This window comes from Perissodus microlepis, chromosome 12, assembly GCF_051167445.1.
Source record: "Perissodus microlepis isolate ML-2025 ecotype Zambia chromosome 12, ASM5116744v1, whole genome shotgun sequence".
Lineage (NCBI taxonomy): Eukaryota > Metazoa > Chordata > Actinopteri > Cichliformes > Cichlidae > Perissodus > Perissodus microlepis.
This window is the reverse complement of record NC_140472.1, coordinates 30,998,455-31,011,870: the sequence shown is the minus strand read 5'-3', so window position 1 is coordinate 31,011,870 and position 13,416 is coordinate 30,998,455. Positions and strand designations below refer to the sequence as shown.

The window sequence follows — 13,416 nt, the reverse complement described above, 5'->3', positions numbered from 1 at the left end:
TCAGTGTTTCAGTGAATCACAATGGATCCTACCTTTGATTGATTATTTTAAAGTTATTCTTTAACTGGTTTCTTTGATCACTGAGAATCACAAAATGTCTCTGTGACATGGAATAAATCAAATTCAGTGATTCTGTTGTTGTGTTTGACTGAAAATCAGCTTTTCACACACATTCAGTGATTAGTTCAGATTTATCTAACATGGAAACGCACTTTGATTGTTGTGTTTACGTTTAACTGACTCCTTAGAATAAAAGATTATTTGCTTCTGTTGGTTTGTAAATATTCTTGTTGTGCTGAAGCTGTTTTATTAAACAATCATAATCAGATTTGATAAAATCCAGAATTTATTTTAAGCAACTACTTATTCTTATTTTCAGACAAACATTCACATGTAACCTCAGCTCTCTTAAACTGCATATCAGAGAAGACTTATGCAGTTTGTTTTGATGGAGTCACTGATCTCACTTTGGTCTGATCCTCAGTGTGAAACATTACCAGACAGAAATCAAATGTAATCATGGATAAAGTTTACATTCTCACACCTGATCTGCATCTTTATAAACTCTAACTTGTGTTATTTATCAGTACATTTAATATTCACACTGACAGAGCAGAGCTGGAAATAGTTTGTATGAAAACGTATTGCTGCATCCTGATGGTCTTTCCCTTTTCACGTAAAGTGGTGCTGGTTTCAGTCATTATGCAAATGTACTGTTTATAAGATTGGGGAAACCAGCAGTCAGCTGAGACCGAACATGTCACTTGGATGAGTGACAAAATGTTTCTCCCACTGAAAACGCTACGTCCAGATGAACAGAATAAACTCTTGGAGTTGCATGAACAAAGCTGCAGAGATGTCAGATGAAGATCCAACTTTATAATATTGGTCTTTTTTTGTATATTATATTTACTCCCAAGATGGAGACAAAGTTCATATTATCAAAGGTTTTTTAAACATTTTATTTCCAGTTTCTCACATTTTTAAATGTAAATCATTAAATGTTAGAAATGCTTTCACTTAACAGGTAAAACAGAACATTAAGACTGAACTGAGTTCACCTGTAAATATTTTAAATAGACAAATAAAACATCTTTTTCTTGTATTTCCATAAACTCTGGATCTAAATAAATCATTTGTCAGGAGTTATTAAGAAATGTTGAGTTACTATAATTATCAGAGAAAGATGATGAGTGATTAATTAAAAGCCAATAAAACTGTATCTGTTCTTCTTGCCAACTGAATCTTTTTTTTAAACCCTGGTGCCAAAACATGATATTAAGTCAGACTGAGATTTCATTATAAGGTGAACATTTTCTTATGAGGGAAAGTTGCAGTGGCAAAGCTTTATCGTAAAACTTTTGTTTTTTTTAACTTTCTTTTTATTGGCAAACATATTGTTCCAAATCCCACACCTCGGTTGTTTCTTTAAACTGTAGTTTTTGATTTAAGAATCAGAAACCTTCAGTCTCAGAATTTACTTCTTTAAAAGACTTTAAGAGAATTAAAGAGCAGTCTGTTCTGTGCAGGACTAATGAAGCCAATTTAGTGTTATGTGCTCATTTAACTTGTGCTCATTATTAGTCACTCTGACTAGTTTCTGTCTTGCATGAGCAATCAAATGTGATCAAAACACTTTTTGGTGTGTTGAGCCTTTAATGCAGAGTTCCTGTAGAGAAATCCAGTTTGGCTCAAAACAAGAAAATAACATCACTCAATATTATTAAAGTCGGAATAATCACACTTACATTCAGGTCAGTCTGATCAGCTCAAATCCAGAGTCCTGCTTTGAACAAGAAAATTGTCTCTTTATGATCAAATCAAACCGAGGTGAACTGAGAGGGAGTCAGATCTCTGCTGAAAAACACACATTTGGAGGATTTTAATCAGAAAGTTGAAGAGACACTAATTTGGTGAGTTAAAATTACTTAAAGATCTGCATGGCCGTTTGATGAATATTTATTAGTTTCATTTGTCTTCTGGAATGCTTCTGGTTGTTTGTTGGTGTGATCTGCTCCCGTTCCCTCGCTTCCCTGCATTCAAGTTGGAGGGAGTGTGTGTGCTGTGGTATGTTGGTTTTTGTTGCCACACCTGGGATTAAAAACTCACCTGTTGCCGATCTGCCTGTCAATGAGCCCTACTTAAGAGAGCAGTGGAGCGGCAGTTGGCGTGGGATTGTTATACTTGGATCACTGTTAGTTGGCCAGCTCATATGATTGTTGTTTCTGTTTTCTCCTGTGGACTGGTTTAAGTGTTTTTGTCAGCTGGTGGATAAGACTGTACTCACTGTGATATCTCTCGTTTCTAGGTCAAATGCGGAAACATGTGGAGGGAGCAGTACACTGTGTACATGGCACCAAGGAGGACAAAACTTCACCACATATCAAGGAGAGGAATCACAGCCTGGGAAATGGGAACACACTGTGGACTGTTGGCACTGTTTCATAGCATTTTGTAAATAAACACACTTTTTCCCTTCAGAACGTTCCACATCTGGGTCCTCCTTCAACCAACCCTGACAGTGACAGTAAAGAAGAGTCTCCAGAGGATCAGAGTCCAGCTGGACTATGACAGGGGGGAGGTGTCCTTCTATGACCCTGAAGACATGACTCACATCTGCACTCACAGAGACACTTTCACTGAGAAACTCTTCCCATATTTCAGTGTTGGAGAGGCAGGAGATGCAAAACCTCTGATATTAAAATCTGCTAAACTTTAAAGTGATTCTTTATTTTAACTGTGTATGTGATGGGCGGCTTTTTATATTCTTGTTTCTTTTAAATACATAGTTTCTGAAAAATTCTCATGTAAATATTTGATCAGGTCAAAATCTGAATGATTTCTTTGCTTTTCGAAGTTTCTGAGTGTGAACAGTAAACTGCGACACTTATTAACTGACTAAATGCAAGGGGGGCGAAGTCCAGGCCTCGAGGGCCGGTGTCCTGCAGGTTTTAGATATCACCATTGATCAACACACCTGAATCAAATGATTAGTTTAATTACCAGGACTCGGTATAACTTCAAAACATGCTGAGGAGGTAACTCCAAAATCAGCTGTATTGGATCAAGGACACATCTAAAACCTGCAAGACACCAGCCCTTGAGGCCTGGAGTTCCCCACCCCTGGACTAAAGACAGGACCAACACCCAGTTACTGAGCTGCTAGTTTTAGGTCCTGCTGTAGGTTGGATGTATGGACTCGTGATTTTTTTTCCCACCAAAATCTGACTCATGACATGTGACAGTAAATTCTTCTGTGTTGTCAGTTTCAAGTATTTGTGTTGCATTTTCATTCAGTAGAAAGTCCCTCATTCAGTAGACCCTCTACTTGATAACCTACAGAAGATGAACGTTTCACAAACATGACTACAAAGGCACAGTCACACACAAACACTGAAACAAATAATAATTTAGTAATAATATCTTTGTTGTTTAATTGTCTTCATCATCCATCACTGAACATTCAAATACAGCAGAAACACACAACGATCATTAATGTCATGTCATATTGAGTTATATCAACAAGTTTATATCAATTTATTTTTTCATCAGTATTACTAGTTTCTCATTGTCCACTGTCATGTTTTTATTTTTTATATATTGGTATTTCTCACACTGGTCAGCTCATCACATTTCAGTTCATGACAGACTTGAAAGTTGGAGTCTAAAGGTCTAAAGTTTTATTCAGGTTTGAGGCCACAGTCCAGGTAGTAAAAGCAGATATTGTGTTTGGTGATTAATAATTAACTAGAACACCATTACAGCAGGTGAGCTCTCTAAAAGAACTTTGCTTTCTTGAGAGACTGTAATGTACAAGCTGTAAAGACGTTACATTTGTTGAATGTAGAAACTTTTTTGAACTGTAATGTCTTCAGAGATATTCAGGGATCCTGTGTCCTTGAGCTCGAACTACTTACAGGATGTAGTCAGTTTAAAGTATTATATTTGTCACTTTAATGAAATCTGATCAAATGAAATGTACTTGACTTGTATACATTTGGTTTATAACAAAGATATTTTCCTAAATGATTTATTCTATTTTTGTATAAATAAGCATTTGGTTTGATATGTTTCAGTTGCATTTTAATCAAACTTATTATCTTTTTTTACGGGAGGAGATGAGAGCAGGGATCTGGCAGGTTGTCAATCTCAATGTTGAATCCAGATTTATGACCTTGGCTACAACCACAACTTCTGTTCAAGCTGCAAACAAAAGTTCTGAAAACAAGCTGAGTTGTGATACTTGAACTTCTGAAACACCACAGCTTCATTTTCTTTGTGTCATTTTTATGTTATGTTTAGCATAAAAAACTCGAAAGGTAAATTTTTTTACATTTTGGCTTTTATGTTTTTCTATGAAGCACAAAATGCAAAACTATCTGAATGACACTAACAGCGTTCTCTGGTGGACACAAATAATATATTCCTCTTTCAGTTTAACACGTGACTGTGATCCATGAAAATGAAAGTGAATTTCGACACTTTTGAACTGAGCTGAGACGCCATTACAGGGAGTCAGATCTCTGCTGAAAAACACACATTTGGGGGATTTTAATCAGAAAGTTGAAGAGACACTAATTTGGTGAGTTAAAAATACTTGAAGATCAAATGGCTGAGAGAGCTCTTCTTGAAAATTTCCTGAGCTGCCATGTGTGTTCAGAGACTTTCAGAGATCCTGTGTCTCTGAGCTGCGGCCACACCTTCTGTTCAAGTTGCCTGCAGAAATTCTGGGAACAAACTACAAACAAAAACTGTCCCATTTGTAAAAGAAAATCTTCAAAGGATCATCCTAATGTGAATTTTACACTGAAAGAACTTGCTGATTCATTTGCTGGGAGACAGAAATCTGGTTCATCTGAGACAGAAAAGGGAGAGAAGAAATTAACAGTGGTGTGCAGTAAACATGAGGAAGTGCCTAAACTGTTCTGTGTGGACGAGCAGAGAGTTGTGTGTCCTGTGTGTGAGTTTTCTCTCCACCAGAGTCACAAAGTGGTTCCTGTAGAAGAAGCAGTCAGTGACCTGAAGAAGCAGCTGAAATCTGACTTAAAGTCTCTGCAGGACAAGAGGAACAAATACAAACAAGTGGAGGAAACATACAATGAAATGAGGGAACACATGAAGAAGCAGCTGTTGTCCACAGAGAGGCAGATCAGAGCAGAGTTCAACAAGCTCCAGCAGTTCCTGAAAGAGGAAGAGGAGTCCAGACTGGCAGCTCTGAGGGAGGAAGAGGAGCAGAAGGGGAGGACTATCAGCAGAGAGATGAAGATGATTGAGGAGCAGATCTCCTCTCTGTCAGACAGCATCTGTGCTGTTGAAGAAGAGCTGCAGAAACACAGCGTGCCATTCCTCAGCAGTTATAAAGACACTCAGAGCAGAGCCAGAGCCCAGAGCTCAGTGTCAGATCCACAGCTGGTCTCAGGAGCACTGATAGATGTGGCCAAACACCTGGGCAACCTGTCCTTCAGAGTGTGGGAGAAGATGAAGGAGAAGGTCCACTTCAGTCCTGTCATTCTGGACCCAAACACTGCAGACAACTATCTCTATCTGTCTGATGATCTGACCAGTGTGAGGTTTGGAGTTAAACAGCAGCTTCCTGATAATCCAGAGAGAAACACTAATTATTCCACTGTCTTTGGCTCTGAGGGCTTCAGCTCAGGGAAACACAGCTGGGAGGTGGAGGTGGGAGACCATCCTTACTGGATTGTGGGTTTAGTTAAAGAGTCAGTTGACAGGAAGGGAGAGCATTTTGTTTCACCAAAATATGGAATCTGGTGTTTATTACATGACAGTGGAAAATACACTAATGGTGTTGGTCAGACTGTGACAGTGAAGAAGAGTCTCCAGAGGATCAGAGTCCAGCTGGACTATGACAAGGGGGAGGTGTCGTTCTATGACCCTGAAGACATGACTCACATCTGCACTCACAGAGACACTTTCACTGAGAAACTCTTCCCATATTTTCATGTTTGGAAGGCAGGAGACGCCAAAACCTCTGAAATCAAAATCTGTGAGATTGAGATTTGATTGTAAAGTGATTCTTTTTTTTAACTGTTTTGGGGTTTTTTCAGTCCAGCAGCTTAATTTTAGGTAAATTACTAATCAAACTGTCTAACTTAATTATCAGGTTTTATTTATTTTTTGTTGATTTAGTGGAACTATTAGCAGTTCAATGAACCCATAATTTTTAAATCTGAATGATGATGATTTATTTGCTTTTCAAAGTTGTTGAGTGTGAACAATAAACTGACACTTCTTAAAAGAAAAAAGGATTAATGATTAAACTTGTGTCACATCAGCAAGAGTCAACTTTAAAACTACTGGATCCTAATTATCCTGGCGAAGCCTGTGGTCCCCACATGCTTCAAAAGATCCACCATCATCCCTGTGCCCAAGAACAGCAAACCCTCATCCCTGAACGATTACCGGCCAGTTGCACTGACCTCGGTAGTAATGAAGGTGTTTGAGAGGCTGCTGAAGAACATCATCTCCTCCTCCATCCCAGACACCACAGATCCGCTGCAGTTCGCCTACCGATCCAACAGATCCACAGAGGATGCCATCGCCCACGTCCTGCACACCACCCTCAGCCACGTGGACAAGAAACAGGGTAACTATGTGCGAATGCTGTTTGTTGATTACAGTTCAGCGTTTAACACAATAGTGCCCTGCAGACTGTTCACAAAGCTCAGGGATCTGGGACTTAACAGCCGTCTATGTGCATCGGTGTTGGACTTCCTCACTGGCAGAACTCAGGTGGTGAGGGTGGGTAGATGCGTCTCTAACAGCATCACCATCAACACAGGAGCACCTCAGGGATGTGTCCTCTCGCCACTGCTCTACTCCCTCTACACTTCAGACTGTGTGGCCACCCATGGCTCCAACACCATTGTGAAGTTTGCTGACGACACAGTGGTGTTGGGTGCCATCTCCAACAACAATGAGGCGGCCTACATGGATGAAGTGAAGAATCTGGCATCATGGTGCCAGGACAACCACCTCCAGCTGAACGTCGGCAAGACCAAGGAGCTGGTGGTGGACTTCAGAAGGGGTCAGCACAGAGACTACAAGCCCATTATCATCAATGGAGCTCCAGTGGAGAGGGTGCAGTCCTTCAAATATCTTGGTGTCCACATCTCCTCAGACCTGACATGGGCTGCCCACATTCAGGTCCAGACCAAAAAGGCTAGGCAGCGCCTGTATCACCTACGACAACTGAGGAAGTTCAGGGTCTCTCCAAAGATCCTCAGGATTTTCTATACAGGCGCTGTGGAGAGCATCCTCACACAGAACATGACATCGTGGTTTGGGAACAGCTGTGTGAAGGACCAAAAAGCTCTCCAGAGAGTGATCCGTACAGCAGAACGCTGCTGCAGGATTGCTCTCCCCCCGCTTCAGGACACCTACACCAGGAGATGCCGGACTAGAGCAGCGCAGATACTGAAGGACCCGTCCCATCCTGGCAACAAACTGTTCCAACTTCTGCAATCTGGTAGAAGGTTCCGCATCATCCGGGCAAGGACAGAGAGACTCAAGAGGAGCTTCTATCCCCAAGCCATCCGGGCCCTAAACACACACACCCGCCCTCTCACATCATCTATAATTGACTGAGACAGGACTCTCTTCCAGACACTCTAAACCAAGGCACAATGTACATTCCAAATTCCTTTAATTTTAAATATGTTTATATTGTCTATTCTGTAAAATAGTCAGATGTCTATTCATATTAATGTACAGAATTCACCTGCTTGCTGCTACTACTGCACATTCACCCAATGTATATACTATTTATATATATACATATATATATATATATATATAATGTTCTTCCTCTACCCCCCCCCCCCCCCCCATTTTTGCACATGTCGAGGAGCGTGTCAGGCTACATTTCACTGTGTGTTATACTTGTATAACTATGCATGTGACAAATAAAGAACCTTGAACCTTGATTATCACCATGTTGTTTTCAGTTAAATAACCTTTTTAAAGTAACACGTCTACTTAAAAAAAAATCAAAGAATTGACTTCTAAGTTCAAACACTGTCTCATCAGTGTAACTACACTTGATTTGATTAAAAATATTTTTTCTTGTGTTATTTTTAACTTCAATCAGCAGCGGGCGTCTCTCACAGTTTGAAAGATTTCTGAATCTTCTGATCCTCTTTTATAATCAGACTTTTGATTTTTAAACTTCGCTCTCAGTCTCAGTGTTTCAGTGAATGGAAATAGGTCCTACCTTTGATTTTTACCTCAATGTTATTCTTTATTTGGTTTCTTTGATTATTGAGAATCACAAAATGTCTGTGTGACATGAAATAAATCAAATTCAGTGATTCTGTTGTTGTTGTGTTTGACTGAAAATCAGCTTTTCAGACACATTCAGTCATCAGTTCAGATTTATTTAACATGGAAACTCACTTTCATTGTTTTTTTTAATATTTAACTGACTCCTTGGAATAAAAGATTATTTGCTTCTGTTGGTCTGTAAATATTCTTGTTGTGCTGAAGCTGTTTTCTTGAAATAATCATTATCAGATTTTATAAAATTCAGTTTATTTTAAGCAACTACATTTAAAATTTTTATTTTTATTTTCAGACCTGCATTCACATTTAACCTCAACTCTCTTAAACTGCATATCAGAGAAGACTTGTGCAGTTTGTTTTTGTTAGGAGTTGGTGGGGTTTCTCTGGTGTGGTGTCACGGGGTCTGCTTCTGTTTTCAGCACAGGTAGGCGGGGTGGTGTGTCACGGGATGGTGACACACCGGCGGTGCATCAGACGTCATTTGATGAAGCGTTACTTAGGAGCAGCGCGACTGACGTCTGGTGTCGGAGTATTGCCACCTCCTCGAGTGCCGGATCCATCACCCGCTTACCTGTCAGCTGTTTATGAAGCCGCATTTCCTGGATCACTACGGAGATCAATTACAGCGTTTCTCCCACATCCCGAGAATCCTCGCCCGAGCCTGTACAGCCAGTGTGACAAATCCACCCTGCGTGCGCGGGTAACCCCTTTCCCTCCGAATGCGTGTCAGCCTCCTCCCCTGGTTTCCTTCTGTTTATTCATCGGCATATTTATCTCATCCCATATAAATAAGTTTGACACAGTAAATAAAGAGTACTCCCTGCATTTTCTGCGCTTCTGTGTATTCTGCCATAGAGTCCGTTCACTCAGCATAACAGTTTTGATGGAGTAACTGATCCTCAATTTGGTCTGATCCTCAGTGTGAAACATTACAAGGCAGAAATCAAATGCAAATATTTATAAAGTTCACATTCTCACACCTGTATGTTTATAAACTCTAACATATGTTGTTTAAGAGTAAAAATAAAATTCAGACATATCATACAGAAATATTTACACACCGACAGAGCTGAAAATAGTTTGTATGAACAAAGCTGCAGAGATGTCAGCTGAAGGTCAGATTTTATAATATTTCTTTAAAAACATTTAACGCCTAAACAGGACTGCAAAACTAATTTTCCTGACATGCTGCCATGTATGTTGTTATGAGACTTTCGGAGATCCTGTGTCTCTAAAATGCCATCATAGCTTCTGTTTAAGCTGCCTGAAGATTCAGGGAACGAGCTAAAAACAAATTCTGCCCCACTAGCAGCAGGCAGCCATCTCTGATAGTTTGATCTTCTGATGTTTTATAATAAGGTTTTAATTTTACTTTTTACACTTTACTCTGAGTTTCAGTGTTTCAGTGAATCAAAAGTTATTATAACTCTCATTCCTATTTTATTTTTAGCTGACATGTTAGAATATTGATCACAAAACTGTTCAGCAAGTTGCCTCTGTAACGTGAAACAAAAATCAATTTAGGTGATTTTTTGTTGTTGTGGTCCACACTGCACTGAGACAAGCATAAAACACGAGTAGTTTATGGAACAACTTTAGTATTTGACAGGAGAAGTTCACCTTTTGTTCCACCATTCCTGCCTACTGCACACAGTACATGACAAAGAAAACTTATTAGAGCAACTTAGAGGTTTCTGTTTGCCTCATCCGGTGTCACAGAGATCCACTAGCAGACACATTTGAAAGGAACAGAAAAATAGGATAAATAAATAAAAACAGTAAGACCAGGGTAAATGACACAGAGGCTTCAATAAGAAGCCAAAACAGTAAGTGCAGATTAAGTGCCGTAACTGGCTATTTATTAAAAACATTACTAAAACTGTATGAAAAATGGGAAAAACACGAGAAGACATATCTGACAACTGCGGGAAGCCAACCAACCCCACTAAACAGACATGTAAACAAATTCTATCACCAGAAAAAGTGAGTGAATTCCCAGCATGCCAATAGAATCAAAACATTTCAGAGAATAAAACTATGAATCACTAAGTAAAACAATATCAGTAGAGAAACAATAAAACATTACAATATCTAAAACAACTAATAATAAGTCCAACATTTTGTTGGTCACTTCAAACTACATGAGGAACCCAGCACAATCAAAGGAAATGGCTACAGGTAGTTTTCACCTATTTATCCACTTGTGCTCTACTTGGTTATTCTTCTGTCTGGAGTGGCTTTGCTACAATCTGGCCCATGACTTCCCAGGCACTATGAAACACTGGGAGGGAGTGTGACTTGATTTATGCAGGGGACAGTGGATCTGAAGTGGTGATTTTCTGTTTTCCTTTAATAACATTGTCTACCCTGCTAGGCCTTTCCCAGCATGTTGTGAGGTGATTCCAAAATTCCAGAAATTAAAAAAAAAAAAAAAAAAAGTAAAAATAAATCTGCCACTGAGATTTCTCTTTAATGTTCAGAAAAAAAATGTTGTTGCTTAATAATTATCTCATCCTGCCAATGGACAGCACAACCTTCATGCACACTACTTATAATTTCACCAAAGACTGACTCCTGATGTAATGGCCTGCATTTGTATAGCGCTTTTCTAGTCCCTAAGGACCCCAAAGCGCTTCACACTACATTCAGTCATCCACCCATTCACACACACACATTCACACACTGGCGATGGCAAGCTACATTGTAGTGTTACGGATTCAAATATTGGGGATGGATACAAGAGGAAAAACCAAAATAACAACACTGGTCCGGCCGGGTTGAGTCAAACGATGATTTTAATGATCACACGCGTGGGAGATGGACACCGTACGCAGACAGCATCAGATCTCAAAATGGTGGAGCATTGATCAAACTCTTATAGCCTCTAGTGGCCCCCACCTAATCATAAAAGCCTAAACATTCACATTCTTTCTCTCACACAGCGCCTAAGCTACGACCTTGGCTCCCTGTTTATCTGCTCCTGCTGAGATGGGGCAGAAAACTCCGGTATGTTCTGTTCTCTTCCAATCAGACAAATAAGGCGATGACTTTCTGTGAACAGTATTTCTTATAACTCAGCAGTATAATGCATCATAAAACAATATCATTTCTTCACAATAAATAAGCAGTCTAATGTAATGCAAATCAGTTTAACAAATGCAAGAGTTATCACCGTCTTCTAATTCAGAAGAATAATGCAAACCAAAACTACATAATAATTCACAATCTTTAATTAAGGGTCTAACATGGCATAAAATAATATTATAATCTGACACTCCCCCTGTTGAGGTCTTTAGAATAAAGAGCTCACCTACACCCTGTAGTCCAATGCGGCCGGGTTCATTTCTTCTCACTCCTGAGGCCCTTTGTCCCCCTGTTGGGCGAACCATATGTGAGATGACCTCTGTGTTTGCGCAGTTCAGATGCAAGAAAAAATACTATTACAACAATAGCAGGTACAGATGACACTCCCCAGTTCTCCCACAGCTTTATTTTGGTGCTACCTTATACCCTTCAGACGTACTCAGACTAGAACCTCTGTCCAAGGAGCTTTTAGCCTTTATTTTATTGCTGCAGCCACCAGTGTCTTCCAGTCGGGTGATCCACTGCTCTTCTTTCTTCAACCTCAGGGGTTAGACAACCCTTCAGTCGTTGCACAGATCAGGGGATTATTCTGCCCCGATTTCCAACAATGATCTGTGTATCCTCGGGTCCTGTGTATCCTGTGTATCCCCCAGAAAAAGGAACAGGAACATGTCTCCCTTTTGACCAAGAGCCTCTCGAACCTCGTTGGTCTGGTGTTCCTGGATTTCCGCCAACCCCTTCATGGTTATTGCTGTGTTTATGGGATCCATCCTTTTGAGGTGACTAGCTGGAGCCCAAACGCCATGACACTTGAACCCAGTTGGTGTCTCGGCAGTCACTGTGTCTGTCTCTGCTGCGAAGGATCCTCGTATATCTGTGACCTCGTCTGGTGTCTGTTCCTTTCTCTGTAAGAGACAGAAAACCAAAACACCTCTCTGCCTAGCCCTAATAATCTAATGTTGTTATCTACTGATCTTCTGGTGATTCAGACTTGGTTTAGAATATTCAGACTGTCCCAGGGACTTATTCTAATCATCTCCTATGTGTGTATAAGCGTGTTTGCATTTAGCCCTCTGCACTCAAAGTCAATACCTGCAATATATCAGTCCGGACCATCACGCCGAACGAAGCTTATGACCTTCAAAAGACCAAGTGCCAACTCATTATAAGCACATTTGCAAGGTGTGTCTGAAAATTATTAAAACCACTCATTTTAACAAAAGACATCAAAAACAAATTAGCCATTTTTAATCCTAACATTTGCCCCCCGTTTTCACAAAAATCATGTGTTTGCTTCCGCCTACCGTCCCACGGTTTCCTCTCCAGTGTGGTACTCAGCTTCTCATGAACACAGGATTTTATCTTCTAAACGCTACTCAGTTCATTTCAATGATTAATGCTTAAACATGGAAATAATGATTTATGCTTCTCACTGGTTCTCTAAAAAGTCTGGAAACCTTTTGGGTCATTATTAGCCTAAGTTTTACCATACCTAAGTTATTAAAAACACAAATGAAGTCATAAAAATGTTCATATAACCCTTGTTTGATGTTAAAACTCAACTTCCCCCCTTTTTTGACACATTCCCATGTGTCAAATCAACGGAGCTAGAAAATTAAAAGAAAAGGTTAGTGACCTCATATCTTAGAAAGTATCAGACTTTCTCTTATCCAGTGTCGTTGCTCCAGTCCTGTCATCCTGTGTTAGGGAATGAAATCAATTTAATTGACATGTTAGATCTGTTCAACTCCTGGCTCCAGAGCCTGCGTCCTTAGAATTGCCAAGAAACAAAACCTGTATTAATATGAACTTCACTTCAATATGAACTTGTTGACTACTTTTGACACAGCAAAGGAACATTCTCTCCTTCTCGAGGACAGGCCCTGACTCCCATCTATCTCCTGGAGCCAACTGTCCCTCATGGAGACACAACATTGCAGCTACAAGGTTTTGCAGATTGTTAAGTTGATCTGTGTGTAATGCTCTGAATCAGGTATGTAATATTAAATGAACGTTGTTTAATCAACTGCC

At 39.9% G+C, this 13,416-nt stretch overlaps 1 protein-coding gene across 1 annotated transcript; it reads left to right on the top strand.

The window, feature by feature from the left end:
* The first annotated feature begins 4,444 nt into the window (after window positions 1-4,444).
* Window positions 4,445-6,345, top strand: LOC146376629 (E3 ubiquitin-protein ligase TRIM35-like). Its single transcript, XM_084947007.1, has one exon. It carries the CDS (start codon window positions 4,609-4,611, stop codon window positions 6,022-6,024), a length of 1,416 nt encoding a protein of 471 aa, XP_084803133.1. The 5' UTR covers window positions 4,445-4,608; the 3' UTR covers window positions 6,025-6,345.
* Window positions 6,346-13,416: the final 7,071 nt, after the last annotated feature.

What these genes read in the sequence shown, in the direction of transcription:
- LOC146376629 (XM_084947007.1), top strand. Translation starts at nt 4,609, where the DNA reads ATGGCTGAGAGAGCTCTTCTTGAAAATTTCCTGAGCTGCCATGTGTGT.